General features: G+C 32.9%; 1 protein-coding gene across 3 annotated transcripts in view; it reads right to left on the bottom strand.

Moving 5' to 3' along the window:
• LOC132156385 (protein unc-13 homolog C-like) overlaps positions 1–21,932 on the bottom strand; it is a 153,006-nt gene that overhangs the window by 37,217 nt on the left and 93,857 nt on the right. For all 3 annotated transcript variants that reach the window (XM_059565376.1, XM_059565374.1, XM_059565375.1), the window contains 3 exons: positions 11,338–11,464; positions 6,997–7,093; positions 1,864–2,007 (listed from right to left, as the gene is read on the bottom strand). In XM_059565376.1, the coding sequence (XP_059421359.1) occupies positions 1,864–2,007; positions 6,997–7,093; positions 11,338–11,464 (368 nt within the window). The remainder of the gene's footprint in view (positions 1–1,863; positions 2,008–6,996; positions 7,094–11,337; positions 11,465–21,932) is intronic.

The following is a 21,932-nucleotide window of genomic DNA, read 5'->3' as shown; positions in this document are numbered from 1 at the left end:
TTGTTTTTTTATCCACCACTCTCTTGCCATCACCATTATAGCTTACAGGGAATCCAAAGTGCACCCAAACACCAGACCTGTTGGTTATTGGAGGATCTTCTATTTCTGGTCTGTTAAAGGCATTGGCCATTTTGCAACGAGCCTTCAGCGTGTACTGAGTGAGCGAGCGCCTGACTGAGTAGCCTAACATAAACATATAAGTTGGTGTTTTTTTTCTTCTTCGGGGGTGTCAGGGGCGTTGCCTGTTACGTCGTTTGTGTTATTGGGCTACCTTGTTGAACACATATCATTATATTTCAACATTTTTTTTTATTTTCCAAATATAATTAATTAGTCCAACGAACCGTTCGGTCCATAATGCGTACCGCGTACCGAACCGAAAGCCTCGTACCGAACGGTTCAATACGAATACGCGTATCGTTACACCCCTAATATATATATATATAAACATTATTAATGGTATTTAATTAGTCAATTTAGATCAATTTATCACATCCTTGCTGAATAAAAGTATTAATTTATTTTAAAAAAGTATAAAACTTAATGACTACAAACATTTCAAATGTGCCAACATGTGTGCATCAAAAAAGTATAGGATCTTTGAGTTTAATAACCTGAAGCCAAGAGAACGTAATAAAACTCTTAACATATTCATAAAAATGTTAAGATGTAAATGAGGGCTGTAATGTGTCTCGTAGGGCCGTTTTTAATAGATTTCTCGTGTCAAGTTTGCATGAAGTAATCAATGCCTCCTACCCTTTACCCATAATCCTTTGGGAGGAGCGCTACTGTCAACGCCTCTCTCTCTCTAAACTTCGCAGTTCATTTGCATTCAACAAAGACATTTACAATAGGAAAATACATACACTCTTGGACAACTCTTTTAAAATCTGCCATGTGTTTAAGAGATATGATCGCCATATTTATAAATAGATGTGTTCATTTGTGGTCTGCTCATAAGGTGTGTAAAACACTGTAAATAGTAAGTAAACACTTGCACCTGATGATTTCAATGAATTCCTTAAAGTATATTAAAAATACTTTCTAATATTCAGATACACCTCTAAGCCATGGTTTATAGTCGGTAGGATATTTTCAAGAAATTAATACTTTTATTCAGCAAGAATGCATTAAGTTGCTTAAAAGTAACAGTAAAGACACATATAATCTTACAAAAGATTTCTATTTCAAATAAATGCAGTTCTTTTGAACTTTCTAGGAATTTGAGTAAATGTATCACAGTTATCACAAAATTGTTTTTTGTTTTCAACATTGATAATAATCAGATATGTTTCTCGAGCAGGAAATCAGCGTATAAGAATGATTTTTGAAGATCATGTGACACTGAAGACTGGAGGAATGATGCTGCAAATTCACAGGAATAAATTACATTTTAACATATATTACAATAGAAAACCAATAATTTCCAATTGAAATAATATTTCACAGTTTTTAACGCATTTTTGATCAAATAAATGCAGCATTTGTGAACATATTTAAAACAACTCTCTTCTCGTTTGATAATCCTGACCTTTTTTTGACGCTACCACTCATACTTGACATTTGAATAAAAGCATGCATTTTTCTGTTTCAGAGCTCTTCTCCATCATTTGTTCATATTTTTATGCTCTCAGCTGCATGGCAACCGTACGACACCCTACAGTTAGAGTAATAATGCTTGTTCAGAAGAACCATTTATTGTGATTATTACTGTTAATACATGCAATTCTTTGGTCTCTTCTTTTATCATTCTGCCACTGACTGTGAGTTGCACAGCTTTTACACATCTAAGGGGGTTTCATTCTTTGCATGGTAAAATCACCAATGCACAACCTCATCCTTTCTATTCTGATTCTGTCTTACCTTTGCAAACCTGCGCATGAAGTGAGCAAGAGCTTGAGGGTTCGGACACTCCAGCTTCTTGATGATCTCAAAGCTTTGGTTGAGCTGCGTGAACACATCCACCACCGAGCAGGAGAAGAGAGCGTGTTCTGACGTCTGCTGGAACTGCAATCAAAACACCACAAAGCATTAATGAACATGTCACAACAATTGTCTCATTGTATGTTTACCATAATTTCAGCATTTGCTACATACTGGAAAAAAAGGATCAAGTAAAGTTGTACAGCTTGATTCCAGGTTCCCATTAAGTTCTAGGATGGTGCTTCAATGTGCTAGTGTTACAAGGATCCCAGAATGGCTTCATTTTTTCCTTTGTTTATAGAATATGCCACCCAAAAATGAAATGAAATTCACTTTAATGTCAGTAACCTAGAGTCACTACAAAACTGTATAATTTTTATGGCTTTTTGATGCTATTTTACATGTATATGTTCAAAAATTTGAGTTCAGTAAGATTTTGTTTATTTCATTTATTTTTTAATACTTTCAATTCAACAAGGCATTCAATTGATCAAAAGTGACAGTAAAGACATTTATAATGTTACAAAATATTTAATATTTTATAAAATACTTTATTTAGCTATTATTTTATAATCAGTGGCTGACTGTACATTACCCCACTTGCAATGTATATAGGATGCAAATGTTTATTATTATTTAGTTATATGTATGGAATATGTATTGTATAATATTATATAGGTCATTATATTATTATTAATTTAACAATATTTACAAATACATAAAATAAAAAAATAAATGTTATATTCAATATGTATATATAACTGTATCAAAAGATTGGCGTAATTTTATTTTTTTATTTTGAAAGAAAGAAATTAATTATTTTATTCAGAATAAAATAATTAAAGAAAAAGACATTTACACTGTTATGAATGGGATAGATATAAAACCTAAATACTGTTCTTTTAAAACTTTTGAATATGAATCAGCAAAACAGTTTTCAACATTGATAATAATCAGAAATGTTTCTTGAGCAGTAAATCAGCATATTAGAATGATTTCTGAAGATCATGTGACACTGAAGACTGGAGGAATGATGCTGACAATTCAGCATTCATGACTGCAATAAATGACATTTTAAAGCAGTTATTTTAAACCATAATAATCTTGCGTATGATACTGGTTCTTGATAAGAAGCCCTGAAGCCAGGAAGCACTGAAGATGTTTTACAGCAGCCAGCGCTGGTCTGATTCACAGCCGATGGGAATGCCTGCCAACATAGCCTATGACACAATTAACCTACGCTTCTGCCCTTATTCCCCAGGCGCTTCTGCACGCAAACACAAGCTTAATAATCATCAGACAATTAACTGAAGGTGCTGCTCCATTAGCATCTTAATGTAGAGTTGAATCTCACAAGACTTGATCCCGAGTGCAGCTAAACATCTAAACACAGTTAGCAACCCGCTCCGCTCATGTCATCTCAGCACCAGCACTGCCTACAAAAACTATGAACGGTGTGCATTGACACATCATTTTTCTATTTTGATACAGTAAAGCTGCTTTGACACAATCTGTATTGGTAAAAGTGCTATATAAGTAAAGGTGACTTGACTCGACTAGGGAGAAAAACACTGTTTTCACTGCTATGAAACACTAATCTACATCTGCTCATGTGTGATTATATTCATCAGTGTCACATACCACATATAATAACAGGGCTGTCCTTCACAGCATTTTTTTTTTGTTTTTCAGGTGAATGCAATTAGCAAATGAAACCAATCTGGCCGGTGATTTGTTTCCGTCAGCGAGGGGAACATTGAGCTGTGTGTTTCTGTGCTGCTGTATAATATCATCAGCTCATATTCACATCAGTCCAATCAGAAGTGTTTGTTCGGTTATTTCACGAACACTCGTCAGCCCAACGCCTTCAATTTAACAGTTTATCCTCATCGTGTCGGTGCTGTGAGGAAAACACATTGCACATGCACTTATCTATAAATTCAGAGTGCAAAAGTCATTAAAGAATATTAAAATATATCTAATATTCCTCTAAAGAGAGAGCTTATTGAAACTGAAATGGTTACAACCCTGTTCAAATGCTTATATGCTCTGCCTTTTTAACCCTTTCACGCAAAGTGGTCACTACAGTGGACAGCTATTAAAAAAGCATTTTCTTGAATTTGCACGGGTTTTTATGGCAAAGTTGCACATCAATCTCTTCATTGGACCCTGGTGCATCATCCTATAAATTGCAACCAAGTGGCAAGCCTTTGTGTTTCGATTTTTTCCCCCTCCAAACCAAGATGGCCAAGGGTCAGTCAGACATGCCAAGTTGCTCCAGAATATCCACCCATTCCTTCTATCCTAGGAGACTCTTGTAGGTAAAAAAAATATTGCAGCATAAAGCAATATCTAATGAGTCATATCACAGTAAAATTTTCCAAGTTTTGATTTTAGATTGAGAGAAAACTCTGATTAATCACATGTCCACTGTAGTGGACGTCATGCATGCAATGGCTATATTTCAGCTACAATTAATAATTATAATGTGAATATTGTTTTTGAAATTTAAAACTTAAAAACTTAATATGCATTGATTTTTTTCTACTGTAAATAAATGCATTTGTATTATTATAATGTAATTTTCATTGACATCGAAAAAAGTCATGTGATTACATAATGTATGACACTTGTAATGCATTACTTTAGTTGTTAGATCAAAAAGTAATCGGATTTTATAATGCATGTTATTGTAATGCGTTTTTTTACTAATAACATCAAAAAGTAATCTATTTACGTAATGCATGTTACTTTTAATGCGTTTCTTTACTAATAACATCAAAAAGTAATCTGATTACGTAATGCATGTTACTTGTAATGCGTTTCCTTTCTCATAACATCAAAAAGTAATCTGATTATGTAATGTGCATTATTGTAATGCTTTTTTTTTACTCATAACATCAAAAAGTAATCTGATTACGTAATGCATGTTACTTGTAATGCGTTTCTTTACTCGTTACATCAAAAAGTAATCTGATTAGGTAATGCACATTACTTGTAGTTAATTACTTGTTAGATCAAAAAGTAATCTGATTAGGTAATGCACATTACTTGTAGTTAATTACTTGTTAGATCAAAAAGTAATCTGATTAGGTAATGCACATTACTTGTAGTTAATTACTTGTTAGATAAAAAAGTAATCTGATTAGGTAATGCACATTACTTGTAGTTAATTACTTGTTAGATCAAAAAGTAATCTGATTAGGTAATGCACATTACTTGTAGTTAATTACTTGTTAGATCAAAAAGTAATCTGATTAGGTAATGCATGTTACTTGTAACACATTACTTTACTTGTAACATCAAAAAAGTAATCTGAATGGGTTATGCATGTTACTTGTAATGCGTTACCCCCAACACTGATCATTTCAGATGAGATTGAAAAAACGTATCGCTAGGTTTTCTCAGAGGAGGGCTATGATAGAAATGTGCATGTCCATCTTGAACATAATCATAATTATCAGTTAATAAGGGTAAATCTCCATACTCTGGTGCACTGGAGGCTCCCTGAGTGGTTTCCACAGTTGTACCTTGACAGGCTGTAGAAAATTCTGATGGAATCACATCCTCATGTTCTGATATCATAGATACGCGAAGTGCAACTTGTATGAAGTTGTATGAAGCCATTGCAATATTTTGCATTTATATTTTTTGCATATATTTTATAGTTTTCACATTATTTTATATAATTGCATTGATTAGTTTGTTAAATTCACATACTTTATCTGTTTGATTATTGTCTTATATTTAATACAGTATATCTTCAGTTTAAACCAACCGCATGCTGTCCACTCAAGTGGACATCTGAAGATCTCTTTGAAAAATTTGTAAAAAAATAAAATACAAATAAATTCTTGTTTTTCATGCCCTAAGAGCAATAAAAACACATAGGAAAAAAATCCTGACTGAGGTTATCATAATTCATGCGTGAAAGGGTTAAAATGGCTTGCAAACATCTCATTATGCTGTATTATCTTTGTTTTCTTTCAATTAGCACAGTTTTTGTATTTCTTTATCTGATGGATACTAGGTCTCACTGATCCAAGCTTATGCACCGACGTTTTTAGTAAAAAAAAAAAAAAAAAACGCAATTTGCCTATAATTTTGGCAGCTTTCACTCAAACACATTATGGTTTGTCAGTAGCGATTTAAAAACCCCATAAAATGGCTTAATTTATTTTATTCTTTACAGAATGTCACCAAAAACTGAAAATACTGTCATTTTTATTTCACCAAAACATTTTTATGACATTTTTGATGCTATTTTTCATGTATCATGTATATATAACAGCATAATGTTCTAAAGCATTTATTAATTTTTGTAAATGTTAATTTCAACATTTACTAATGCATTATTAAAGTACCTGAGCTGACATGAATTAACAATGAACAACTGTACAAACGGTAACAAAGATTAATAAATACTGTAACAAATGCATTGCTCATTGTTGGTTAATGTTAGTTAATGGATTAAACAACATTAACTAATGGGACCTTATTGTAAAGTGATACCATTTAATTGAATACAATTAATTTATTAAGGCATTACATTGATCAAAAGTGACAGTAAAGAGATTTGTAGATGTTACAAATCCAACCTTTGTTTAAATTAAATAACGTTGCATAAGCTCAGATCAATGATCAATTAGTTCCTTAAAGAAACACAAAACCTGTGCTTATTGTTGGTTTATTAGAAGACAGGTTAAATTTCCCATTAATATAATTCAGAATGAGAAGGATTAATACAGAAATAAAGCATTTATCGTACATCCAAACTGGATTTTTTTTTGTTTGGGCACTAAACTGTGTCCTGTTTTTGCTGGGATGTAAAAGCGAGAGTAAGAAATAAACTCATCCAATGCATTAATTTCATCCTGACTGTCATAATTACAATTTTAAAACTCATAAGTAGGAACTTCGCAGGAGCTCTTCATAAAAGCATCATGAAGTCAGAAGAGAAATGCAGCATTTAGTGTTAATGTGATGTTTAGAAGTTAACTGCGGCATTAGACTGTTTACCAATTTACGAATGCAAAGCTCTACTGAAGCAAAGTAACAATGCGAAAAACTCACCCCATCTTTTTTATCTCTCTCCAGAGCTCCGTTGAGGAAATCCATCGATACGTCTTCATTTTCAGCCAACCACTGGATAACAAACGGCTCGAACCACCTGCAGAGAGAGAAGACAACACAACACAACGCAGTCAAAGAGAGGCTTCAGATCCAACGACACAGGCTCAAACTGCAGCAAAGAGACCATCACGGGTTGTTCTGGTCTTTAGATATGGCTCAGGTGCATCCTTTGGATTTTTTTCACTCTATTTTATCATTCAGAGACGAATTATGTGCAAAAGTTTAATGCTTAGTTTAAAGGAAACCAAGGAGGGCACTGACCCTCTTATGATTGGTCACTTTCACACAGGGACATCCTTGTACCTTGATTGACAGCTCTCATTACAGGAAGCACGGAGTTGGGTTAAGTTACCACCGAAGAAATAAATATTATTTATTTTGCAGTATAAAGTTAAGAAATAACAGAAGATTAAATGAAATGAAATTTAATTTAATTTAATTTAATTTAATTTAATTTAATTTAATTTAATTTAATTTAATTTAATTTAATTTAATTTAATTTAATTTAATTTAATTTAATTTAATTTAATCTTCTGTTATTTCTTAACTTTATACTGCAAAATAACTAATATTTATTTTTATATTGAAGAACTAACAATAACTAATTGTAAATATATAAAAAAGTAATATGAAACAGCACAAAAGCACATAAAATTAATTAAAAAAGACAATAAAACCAAAAACAAACATGCCAAAATGACAAAAAAGTAATTCTTATATATATATACAACCCGAATTCCGGAAAAGTTGGGACGTTTTTTAAATTTTAATAAAATGAAAACTAAAGGAATTTCCAATCACATGAGCCAATATTTTATTCACAATAGAACATAGATAACGTAGCAAATGTTTAAACTGAGAAAGTTTACACTTTTATCCACTTAATTAGCTCATTTAAAATTTAATGCCTGCTACAGGTCTCAAAAAAGTTGGCACGGGGGCAACAAATGGCTAAAAAAGCAAGCAGTTTTGAAAAGATTCAGCTGGCAGAACATCTAGTGATTAATTAAGTTAATTGATATCAGGTCTGTAACATGATTAGCTATAAAAGCTTTGTCTTAGAGAAGCAGAGTCTCTCAGAAGTAAAGATGGGCAGAGGCTCTTCAATCTGTGAAAGACTGCGTAAAAAAATTGTGGAAAACTTTAAAAACAATGTTCCTCAACGTCAAATTGCAAAGGCTTTGCAAATCTCATCATCTACAGTGCATAACATCATCAAAAGATTCAGAGAAACTGGAGAAATCTCTGTGCGTAAGGGACAAGGCCGGAGACCTTTATTGGATGCCCGTGGTCTTCGGGCTCTCAGACGACACTGCATCACTCATCGGCATGATTGTGTCAATGACATTACTAAATGGGCCCAGGAATACTTTCAGAAACCACTGTCGGTAAACACAATCCGCCGTGCCATCAGCAGATGCCAACTAAAGCTCTATCATGCAAAAAGGAAGCCATATGTGAACATGGTCCAGAAGCGCCGTCGTGTCCTGTGGGCCAAGGCTCATTTAAAATGGACTATTTCAAAGTGGAATAGTGTTTTATGGTCAGACGAGTCCAAATTTGACATTCTTGTTGGAAATCACGGACGCCGTATCCTCCGGGCTAAAGAGGAGGGAGACCTTCCAGCATGTTATCAGCGTTCAGTTCAAAAGCCAGCATCTCTGATGGTATGGGGGTGCATAAGTGCATACGGTATGGGCAGCTTGCATGTTTTGGAAGGCTCTGTGAATGCTGAAAGGTATATAAAGGTTTTAGAGCAACATATGCTTCCCTCCAAACAACGTCTATTTCAGGGAAGGCCTTGTTTATTTCAGCAGGACAATGCAAAACCACATACTGCAGCTATAACAACAGCATGGCTTCGTCGTAGAAGAGTCCGGGTGCTAACCTGGCCTGCCTGCAGTCCAGATCTTTCACCTATAGAGAACATTTGGCGCATCATTAAACGAAAAAAACGTCAAAGACGACCACGAACTCTTCAGCAGCTGGAAATCTATATAAGGCAAGAATGGGACCAAATTCCAACAGCAAAACTCCAGCAACTCATAGCCTCAATTCCCAGACGTCTTCGAACTGTTTTGAAAAGAAAAGGAGATGCTACACCATGGTAAACATGCCCCGTCCCAACTATTTTGAGACCTGTAGCAGAAATCAAAATTGAAATGAGCTCATTTTGTGCATAAAATTGTAAACTTTCTCAGTTTAAACATTTGCTATGTTATCTATGTTCTATTGTGAATAAAATATTGGCTCATGTGATTTGAAAGTCTTTTAGTTTTCATTTTATTAAAATTTAAAAAACGTCCCAACTTTTCCGGAATTCGGGTTGTATATATATATATATATATATATCACTGTTTGTTCAAATAAATACAATTTACTGTTACAGATAAAGTGGAACAGATTATACAGGATATTTAAGACTTTTAGCAATAGTATAAACATTTTCTGAAAACACAAGGCAAACAATCTGCTCTGTCGAGTCACTGAACATCATAACAGACCAGCAGAAATGAGACATATTTTTGAGCATATTTTTGAATGAAGTGAAGTGTAGTAGAAGGCCGGTGGCAGGCAGAATCACACTAATAGCTCTGCTAATGTAATGAACCTCGGCTTGCTGTTTACTCAGATCTGTACAGATAGCAGCAGCTCACTGTTATTGACAGTAATAAGGGAATTAATATGATGGCATTTAGCTTACCATCTTAAATATTGACCTGGATTGCTCTATGTGAAGGTTTCCTAACCACACATTCACACATAAACCCCGATTGCTCAGGAACACTGCAGAGAGATCAGTCTGACATCTAGGAGGTATTTTCTCATTTGCAACATGTCAGGACGACATTTAGCAGATGTTCTTGCCGACATTTATTGGCGTAAATGTTTATGTATTTGTTTTTCTGAATTTTATTACGTGATTGTTCACAAGTATGACATTTAAAATACAATGTTATCACAGACATCTCATCAGCATAGGCATGCTTTCTAAAGAGTTTACAGTGTGAAATTATGACAATGAGTTTACGATAATGAGACTGTTACTAGTGTCTAGTTGCTAAAAAAAAAAAAAAAAACTATGCCCAGAAAATAATTATTAACTAAAATACAAAATGCATCAACAACATATTGTATATGCAATATGCATGCAAACAAACAATCAAACAAACAGATAAAAATACAATATGCAACTGATTAAATTATGTATAACAGCCAATATGCATTTGATGAAAAATAAATAAATGAAAGCAATATGCATCTGATGAAAATTTAATTAATTAATTTAAAAATGCAATATGCATCTGGCTCAATTACGTATAACAGGCAATATGTATCTGAATGAATGAATGAATAAATTAAATAATTAAAAAATGCAATGTGCATCTGATCCACAACAATATAAATATTCACAATTAAATGCTGAATCTCCCACCGATGTGCAGTTGTTAAATTAGAATGTTTAAAAAGTTTTAAATCTCCATCATATGACATTGTCATAATGTCTACATAATAAATTGCAGTGGTTTTCTCTCATCTCTCTGCATACTGAATTGGCCTTTTGTATATAAAAAAAATACATATATTTTTAATAACCATCTATAGCCTCCTTTCTAAACCGAAACATATACCTAAAACTTTAGCAGTATTCCTTTGCTGCCTTGCAGACGCTGGCATTTATTCAATTTTTTTCCACTTCTCGTGTCACTTATGTTAGTAAATAGGCTGGGCGGGGCTGTTCCCGCTTTGATGACAAAATCAATTCTCCTGGAGGAGATTTTTGATTGACAGCTGTGTGGCTCTTTCCTGATGTCCCATCCCGCCTGTCATCCCGCCTCTCCATGCTCATAACTCACATTAATGAATGAGTGACTTTTTGACAACAGACAGCAGCCAATGACAAGCCAGCGTGTGTCTGCGGCTCCAGGACAGATGCATGATGGATTATGAATGAATGCAAAATGTATAAACATAATTATACATATATACTGTACATACATACAAACATACACATACAGTATATATATAACTGATTGTTGAAAACCTCCAACTGATGTACATTTGTTAAATTAGGAACAATCATAATGTGCACTTTTTTTTAAATGAATACATTTTTTTATAAACAAATATAGTACTGGTAAGGTAACTAGTTCCTTATGCCTTAAACCTGTAAATTGCTTACACATCAAATGAAGCATGGTTTTAAGTTAACATCATTAACTCTCCTCTTTATTTCAGAAGAACCTCGTGAGCGAGTGAGAGATGTGAAGGGAAACTCACAGCGAATACTCTGGAGGAATCCCCTTAAAGGCAGGCAGGTCTCGCACGTACTCGTTGTGGAACCATTTGACTTTGAAGTGCAAGTTCATGTACTCTGTGCTCTTGCATAGACGATGCTTGTCGTGTTCTGCAAATGAAGGGAGGGGAAAAATGAAAGAGTCATGAGTCAACAGTGAGTCATGCACAGGAACGTACTGAGCTCTTTACAATCACAAGCATGTACAATCATAAACTAAAAATAAAACTTGTCAATTGAATTTGAAGCTGAAAGACAATACAAATATAAATATTAGACAAACTAAGTGAAAATGAGAATTGTTGCCTTGGCAATTAACGGAAATAATTTAAGGTAAAGCATTAAAATTATTAACCAGAAATAAACTATAAAAATAAGTTTAGTAAGTATATAAATAAATAAATACTAAAATACAAAAATGAAAAAAAAAAAAAAAAATATATATATATATATACAAAATATAATTAATTATTTTTTTAGGGTGTATTTTTGTAATTTCCCATTTAAAAATAAGAATTTAACAGATTATTAAATCAAGTTAAATTTACTTCAATATAATAGTATATTAAATGATATACTATAAGAAGCTTTATGTATTTATTTTTAAAATGAAGTAAAGCTATGACTAAAACAAGAACAAATCTGGCAATAGGGTCGGAGAATTCACCTTAATTCAAAGGGAAACAAGATTTAATTCCTCATTAACAGATATTTGAATATATCTTGTTCAGTTTCTCAGAAAACAAGACTTCTTCATAGCATCTCAAGTAAATGTTTCTTGATGCAAGGATGTTTAGATATTTGCATTTAAAGACAACATACTGAGGAAGATATGCATTTATTTTCCTTCTGTGCATGACTTTTTTAAGACTTCCTTCACCTATTTAAGACATTTTAAGGCCTTAATTTGTGAAATCGTGAAATAAGACATTTTTAAGACCAGCGGGAACCGTGAAATACTATATTAAAACAGCAGAACACCGTATGAAAGGAAAAATCACAGAAGTAAAGCCTTTAATATCTCTCAAATCTTTACAATTAGATTAAATGAAGAGCAAATAGTGTTCAAAACAAACAATTGTTTTACATGTGCACAGATGAATTGTTCACAATAAGATCATGTATTAAGTCAATATATGTCAATTTTGATTACATGTGGACCTGAGCTGTAAAAAAAACATCCCCTGAGCCTAAAACGTTCTCCTGGGAGCTTAAAGAACAAGAGTGAGAGTGAAGAAGTGATCAGTGCTGTTTTGTAAGTGCACACAGCCACAGCGAGTCAAGCTCAACCTGGATTTGATGACTATGTTTGTGATATAGACTCTGGCTGGTCACATAATAAAGGTCAGAGAGGATTGTGGGATACCTACAGCAGATGCTGTCGCTGATGTTAATCCACACACAGGAGACGAGAGTCTGACAGCCATTAGAGGAGGAACGAGGAAGTAGAGCTCAGAAATGACAGTAAGTAAGTTTACTCAACTCCTGCAGTTGTCAAGCACAGGGAATAAGATGCAGCAAGCATGAGGACAGATGTCAACATATACAGTATGCACCATAACCTCTCGCTCCCTATGTACAGTAACTGTGAGGACAAATCAGCTCTGACTGACACCGAGGACTCGTATCGACTTCATCACAAAACCCCAGCAGCAACACAGCATTAATCAAGTGGTAGAACCATAACCATATATGGAATACTGTGCTTGATTGTGATTGGCCCATTGTAACATTGTCAAAAATATTTGCATAACAATTCTAAACTGACACTGTGATCTCCTTCTCATATACATATAAATCTGAAAAATTGTGAAATATTATTATAATTTAAAATAACTGTGTTCTATGTGAATATATACTAAACTGTAATTTATTCCTGTGATCAAAGCTGTATTTTCAGCATCATTTCTCCAGTCTTCAGTGTCACATGATCTTCAGAAATCATGAAAATATGATTTGCTGCTTAAGAGATATTTCTGATTATAATCTATGCTAAAAAGAGTCTTATTATTATATTTTACTTTCTTATTATTTCATGCAATTATTTGTATTTTAATGCTTAGATATAAAGAACAGCATTTTCTTGAAATAGAAATATTTTGAAACATTATAAACATTGTTAGTGTCACTTTTGATCAATTAAATGTGTCTTTTCTGACTAAATTATTTCTTTAAAATAAATTCTGACCCAGCTTGTAACACAATGTCTAAATGTGTAATAAAAAAGACACAGATTGTTGAAAAAAAGATATTAAATATAAAAAAAAATCTACTTCTTAATTGAGATTACATTTTAAATATTACATCAAATATTTAAACACAAAAATACTGTGTATATATAATATATTTATGTATTTTTGTGAATCTGCCACTCATACAATAACATCAAAATAAATCCTGACACGTCTGAATTTTACAATAATATCCACTGAGCATCCCTTGCATACCTGCATATCCCTTGCATTCTTTACAGATAGAAACAATATCCAATTATATTAAAACATTGGACTGTACAAATCCACAAATTGACCGATCAGGACCTTATTGAGAGCGTATTCAAATAACATAAGCGCTAACATGACACTTTATCATATAACTATGATAAGATATGATTAAGGTTTCATGACAATAACAGGCCACCTTCCCAGATATTCACAGTGCAACAATATTCAACCCATCAGACTGTGGCTGTCAACATCTGAATGTAAGTGGCGGTTAATAATTAACGAAGGCATTAGCTGCTCTCATTCATCACTGCACTGTGAACTTCTGATTTCAAGCCCTTCGGCTGAAGTGATACGCTCACGTTTCTGACCTGCAGACCGCTGGTCTCTCCAACCCAAAAAGGTAATAAAATATAAATAAAAACTATAACTTGAATACTCTCTTTCACAATTAAAGATGTCAAATTATGGAAGTGAAATGTGATGTGGATTCATCTACATTACTTCCTGCTGAATATTTCATTCTGAAGTTATTATTGAATGTTGTCATTAACACGATGCAAACGCAGAGCTGAACACTAAGACTTATGACTGAAGGAACCTTGACTGGTTCATGCAGCTCTGTGTTTCCATAATGCTTCATACTGTATGTTTTCCAAAACCTCATAATGAACGACATTAATAACACCTGCTTATGAAGCATGTCTGCATGAATTTTTAAAATGAATGACTAACTCTTCTAGCACCTCATTGTTTCTGCAAAAGTTAATTCCTGAGTGCTGAATCTTGTTAATATTGTGTGGATGTGCTGCACGCTGATGATAATTGCTCGTCTTTTTTTTTCGCTGGGAAGAGCCTGAGGGATATCAGATACAGTCACAGTGACTCTCCAGGATAAAATATAACACCTCATCAGCAGAAACGCCTCTCACTTTAACATCAAAGCATTCATAATCCATAGTTTCCAGCACAGACAGTGTCCTGATAAACACCTGCTGCTACTAAATCCAGCCGTCTTTCATTTAAAGCTATTCTGCATTTAGTATGGAGAAAGAAGCAGTGAAAATGCATTTCTTTCTTTGTTAGCTGAAAGAGAAATAGCAATAGGGAGGGTTTTCTGAAACCTGCCAAGAACAGGTCCAGATCATGTCCATAAAACCATGAAAAATCATATTGCATAAAGAAAATAAAGCCTGCTTTTGAAACCTTTGGCATTTTGATATTAGTTTCATGACCATTGAGCATATTTCTAGCCCATTTATCATTACCGAAATCAAAATTCAATGCAAAGAGAGAGAAATCAATAAAATCCTGATAAAATCATTAAAGTAAATAAAATCCTGATTAAAATATTTTTTTATAAAAAATAATATTTAGAAATATTGAGAAATAATATTATTTTTATGATTGCATATATTATTAAATGTAACTTATTTGTACATTATGGTTGCATTTGTAGTATTTTAATTGATGCGGTTTTTCAGTATATTTATTATAATGCAATCATTTTGTGAGAACTGCAGTGATCAAAATAAGCAAGAGAAAGAAATCACAATAATGGGAAAAATCTAAAGGAAAAACTCTAGAAATATTATATTTATTATTTATATTTATTTTAGAATAAAACATATTATTTATTTAAAATATATTAATTATTTTGACTTCATGCTTTTTTTGTCTGTGATTTAATTTATGCATTTATTTGGTATAATTTATACAACAATTGCATTAAAAAAAATCAGCATGTGAAAAATTATAATTATGAGAAAACTCAGAGTAAAAATTCCAGCTCTACTACAGTAATGAGAATCTGAAATAAATATGCTTGATTGTCATATAAATAATATCAAAATGCAAAAAAAAAGTAACATATTGTGAGACAAATCTATGATGATTATCTGCATAAATTAATCAGCTTTGCATCACAGGAATAAATGACATTTTAAAATATATTCTTTTTTTTATTGTAATAAAATTTCACAATATTACTGTTTTTCAGCATTCTTGATAAATACTGTATATTTGATAAATCTTTCCAAACTATTTACAAGCATGCCTTTATTAACTTTAAGCAGAATATAATAACTTCCACTGGGTGTTTGAGAGGGTCAGTCCTCTGCATCCTGTGCTGGTCTTTCTTTCTATGACTGTCTCTCGGTGTGGTGTGAAGAGGTGGATGTTCAGGAGAGGGATGTGATGCGCTCTGACAGCACTGCTTTAATCACTGCTCCTGGAGGCTAACAGTGGCAGCGCGACACATGAGGAAATGTGAACGCCAGGCTGCCCAGTCAGCTGTCCACCCACACCTCCACCAGCCCGCTGTCCACCTCCACCCCTGAGACGAGCCCTTATTAACTACAGATAAAGTCAATTATCAGCCTGACCTATTAATTTAGAGATTAAAATCTGATGATAATCATGTTTCATAAAATATTAGACGGTTTTACTTAGTTTTGAACATATATTTGTTAGTGCTCATACATTCACTTTTGTCATTCCTATTGTAATAACTTATTATGACTTATATACAGTATATGTACAAACACAGAATATTAAAAATATGGGAAAAAAAATATTAAAAAATTAGTCGGTGAGTCCAAACACCAGTAGTAATATATTATAATGTTGTATTATAATTATTATTATTAAAATACATGAATAAAATTATGTAAATATAAAAAGTACAAATTAAAATAAAAAAAATATAAATACAATCATTATTATTATTTACATTATGAATAAAATAATAACAAAATATTAAAGGTACAATTAAAAATGGTAAAATGATAAATACAGTTATTATTATTATTGTTATTATTATTATTATTATTAATAATAATAATAATTAAACAAAGTATATTAAAAACTTAACTTTATAAATAAAATAATTATTATTATTATTTACATAATGAATAAAATAATAAAACATAATAAACATACAATTAAAATGTGTAAAACAAAACAAATACATTAATTAATTTTAAAATAAATTGAATAATAATTATTGTTTAATTTATTCAATTATTAAATTAATTTGAAAAAATAATTGTGTTAATAAATCAATGCATTTCTACTACTACTACTACTACTAGCAGTAATAGTATTATAGTCCTTTTAAATAACAAGTAACAAACTCTTGGTAAACACCAAAAAATGACAGATGCATAAAAATATATAAACATAAATGTAGTTTGATAAATAGCTGAAAAATATAATGAACAAAAGACTAAACTATATCACATTAAATCACCATACTGCTCTTGTGGTCAGATTCTAACAGCCCTAAAAAACAAGTGCTGTCTGTGTGCTCTGGAGCAGAAGGCATTGTGGGTAAACACTGGGCTGCTCTCAGGAGGGCAGATGGGTTTGAAGGAACAGCTGCTCAGACGAACCATCACAGACCTTTCAAATGATCCACCAGTCCTAATAAAACCCCATGCAATAAATGCAAATCATGAACGCCTCTCTCTTATTCTGGTAATGGTTATCAATTATGAATACATTAAGACGTGTCATCTATTCATGATGGTAGGGACAATTACTCAAGTGAAATGAAAAGTACAGCAATAATAAGAAGTGATAATGAAAATGAAATGAAATGTGTTTTGCCAGAGCTCATCAGCAGCTTTCAGGTCTCTCCAGAAGAACGATGCACACACAAACCTCAAAGCAGCTTTACAGAAAATTATGATGTTAATGTTTAAAATATCTGAATATTAATATTTAGACCAATATATCCAGGCTTTAAAGTTATATTCGGCAGATTAGAGCTGGATAATAATACACATAATAATCATATTGTTCAACAATACAAGCAATCAAGCAGTTGAGGTTTGCTATAGAGTATCAGAATCCGAATATGTATAAAATAATAATTATAATATGTATATATGTTTATTTATATAATACTAAAACTATATATACAATTATAATATAAAAAGAAACAGGTATATCTAAACACCACCACCAGCATCACTTATAATAATAATAATAATAATAGATATATTTATGATTTTAAGTTTTTAATTTAATAATGACAATATTGTTATTATGATTACAAGTAGTAGTAGTGTTAATAATACCCATACAAATCCTGAATTAATATTAAAAAACTAAAATAAAATACAAATACATTTACTGATGTAATTAATGTTACTGATATATTATTATCAATTGAATAAAACATAAAATAATAAATAATCAGACAGTTAACTCAAAAAGAATATAAAGAATCTTTAAAAGTTGCGTAATTTTTTGCTTTTTACTTTCACACTATATTTTCTTTTTCTGTCGTTTTTGCTGAATAATTGCTCTGAAAACTTCTTTCAAACTCAGAGGTAAGAGGTGAATGAACAATATTACAGACAAACAGCGCATGATTCATGAATGAGGCCTCATATGGCCATCTGTAATTCATCTATAGTGGACGCTGAAGAGCTCTGAAGGATCTTATTTCCTGCACTTCATCGTTTCAGTTCAGTGGCTCATAAAGACGAAGCTGCAGTTTTGATTAAGACTTTCTCTGGGAGGAATGTATTGATTACTGAGGGGACGTGCTGATAATAAACAGCAAATGCAATCTCTGCTTGTATTCCACACTTCCATTCCAGTCTTAATGCATTTATCTCATAGGTGGATTCATGTCATGTGATTCATTTCTACTTATTGCAGGTTTGGATTCAATTTCAGACTGGATGTACAGCCTGCTGAACTGCTGTCCTTATATTAGAGTTTATTTTCAAATCATTAGTAAGCACCAGAGACTCAATCCCAACACTATTCATGCTTCTCTTTTCCATGCACTGACAATATATCGAGCTCAAAATAAATAAATAAAAAAAACTTGTGCAACCCGAGAGGTTTGTTAGATCAAGAAAATCAACCATCAACCAAAGAAATGATCCCGTCACTGCTACCCTCTTCTGAAGAGTAAAAGCTACTTTTCTGCTGCTGGAGGAACATCAATCCCTGAGGTACTGCAAACAAGTAGAAACTAAATAAATTTTCCTTAACAGACTCTTTTAGGGACTTTACTGTCTCCTCAACTTACCCTCAAACCTATAAACTCGCTCATATAGAGATCTACTGCACTACATATAAGTAAATATAAATATAAATTATTAATATATATATATGATGATCCATGCTGCACAAAATGTTTTCTCATAAAAATAAAAACACATTGATAGTGATATTTGATGAACTTGAACTACAAAAAGCTAATTAAAATAAAATAATAATACAAATAAAAAACACTAAAGAACTGCAAAAAAAAAACAAATAAAATAATTAATAAGTTATATGCTAAATGTGACAATAAATATAAATAAAACACATTGACAGTGATATGTGCTCAGTATGACCTTTACAAAAAAGCTAAATAAAATGAAATACAATAAAACAAATAAAAACAAAGAAGAACTTAACAAAAAAGCTAAATAAAATAAAATAAAATAAAATAAAATAAAATAAAATAAAATAAAATAAAATAAAATAAAATAAAATAAAATAAAATAAAATAAAATGAACATAGGGGTTGAACATAACATTTACAAAAAAAGCAAAATAAAATAAAGATAATAAAACAATGAAGAACGTGACAAATAAGCACAATAAAATAAAATAAACACACAATTTGCAGCACAAGAACATGAAAAACTATACCGAATATAGGACTCATTCCTGTTTTCTTCACTTAGCAACCACCCATAACACCCTAGCAACCAAATATCAATCTGTTAAAAAGCGTTACCACCAAAGCACCACATAGCAAGCCTTTGCAGTAAGGCTGTGCGATTAATTGAAATCATAGTAAAATCACGATTTTCCGCGGCCCGGACCTCCTGCAGTATGCTATCCGAACCAATCAGGATGCAGCGCGCCTAAATTGAGCGCGTGAACAGAACAGACTGGGCATATGCCTAACTCCAGGTTCACACACGCTGGCTGTGGTGCGTATTTTTTTCAAGCCCATGTTAACGGATCAGAGCGTTCACACTCTGCACGCGATAAAAGATGTGGACAGAAAAGGTTAGAAATAGAAAGGTGCGAAAAAATTTAATATCTAGCGCATGAGCACAGAGAGAGTTGTGAGTGCACAGGACACAGGTTATGCAGGAGGAGACATGTTTTAAGTGCACGCAAGCGTGTATCTGAGCAAGCACGTCTGGTTTTGTGACAGAGCAAAGGAAATCTGCGTGCGAGCTGAGAGATTTGAGCTCGCGCAATATTTTAATGTGCTTTTGCGTTACAATAACCAGCTCTCGCTGCTGCTTCTGCACCGCATTCACATACTGTACACGCACTGCAGACAGAGTACGTCTGAACCTTGGGCAATAAATATATTGGGCAAAAAATATAACACCTGAGGCACAGCTACAGTAAGCTCTATGACCAATGCATGGCAAAAAAAGAAGAAAAAAAAAATCCCTGGACTTTTATAGGTTTTATTTTATTTATTATTTAGTTATGTCTAGACATTTTGTTCGACATCTTCACTTAGTGATTATTTTGACTTATCTCTGTTCTAGACGTTACAACTTTTTGATAAAGCTCTCATTCTTTTGGAAATGTGTTTAAATTTTATACTGAATGCATTTATGACTGTAAAGCTTGTCTGTGTGTGTCAAAATCGTGATTAAAATCGAAATCGCAAAATCTATCAAAAAATCATGATAGTTTTTTTTTCCACAAAAAACAGACTCTTTATCAAACAGAAAGTCAAGTCAATCTTTCATATTTTCCAGAGGACTCATAAATGTTTTCTTATTTTCAAAAGCCACAGGAGAAAATGCGGTCATGAACTGTTCCTGTACAAAAACACAAACACCCACACAAAGAGCCCGGACAGATACAGGTTCTCTGTGGAGAAACACAGCCTCGTTCTCAGAGGAAAGAGTCACGGCTCCATTGAGATTTCATTGAGATTAACAGTCAATCGATACAAGCAAACACCGGAAAAGATTAATGCGTGTTCGCCAGGTCCGGCTCGATTGAAAGAAAGTCTTACAGAGTGTAAAGGTTGCTAAAAATGAAGATTTACACCGGGCTGATATGATCCACCTGCCAAACACTGACTGAGCTCTTCATTAATAGATTTGAACAGTTTAATGATGATGCTTCCAAATATTAAAGCATTTTTGCTGTGTAATGTCCCACCTGCAAGTTCACACTCAGGCCGAGCTGAAACACTGCCGCTCCGTTTGCAGATTTTATGGGGATGGGAGATCATGGAACGAAAATAGAGAAAGTGCAGAATAAAACTGACACACAAGCTGTCATGGCCACAGCCATCCACTCCCAAACCTGACAAAAAAACCTCAAGTTCAGTGGCGACAAAAAGTATGGAGTAGTTCATCTGAAAATTCAAGTCTACTGAAAATGTCCACACCCTAAGGCCAGTTTGTTTGAATGATGAGTTTGTTTCTTCTTCAGATTTGGAGAAACGTAACATTGCATCAGTGTCTCTGCAGTGAATGGGTGCCGTCAGAATGAGACTCCAAACAGCTGATAAAAACATCACAATAATCCACAAGTAATCCACACCACTCCAGATCATCAGTTAACATCTGGAGAGATGAAAAGCTCTCATTCTGACGGCACCCATACACTGCAGAGGATCCGTTGGTGACCAAGTAATGCAGTGTTACATTTCTCCAAATCTGTTACCAAGAAGCAACTCACCTCCATTTTGGATGCCCTGAGTGTGGGTAAATCTTCAGCAAATTTTACTATTTCTTTTCCTACTATTACACAAAAAGCATTTGAATGTCACTGCATTAGGTAATAAAGCATCAAAGAAAGTATTGTAAAGAAAGTTACATTCTGTAAACACGCTTGACAAAAATAAGTTTGCACACTGTAAAAAAAAAAAAAAGATGTAAAAGATGTATAATTTCCATATTACTATTTCAAAATGTCTGGTTTAACTATGGTGTTACTTGCCATTTCTTTGTAATTAATGGTGAAATTTAACAGCAATTTATGAGCAAAATAATTTCTACACCAAATGTTTTGAAAAAAAGTATGGTTGATTTTAAAGACAACGAGCAAAAAAGTGAGGACAAGATGCTGCAGCTAATTCAATAACACAGAGCTGCTTTATAGTTAAAACTGATGATCTTTGCAACATTGAC

The sequence above is a fragment of the Carassius carassius genome, chromosome 13 (assembly GCF_963082965.1).
Source record: "Carassius carassius chromosome 13, fCarCar2.1, whole genome shotgun sequence".
Lineage (NCBI taxonomy): Eukaryota > Metazoa > Chordata > Actinopteri > Cypriniformes > Cyprinidae > Carassius > Carassius carassius.
This window is presented reverse-complemented; position numbering and strand designations above follow the sequence as displayed.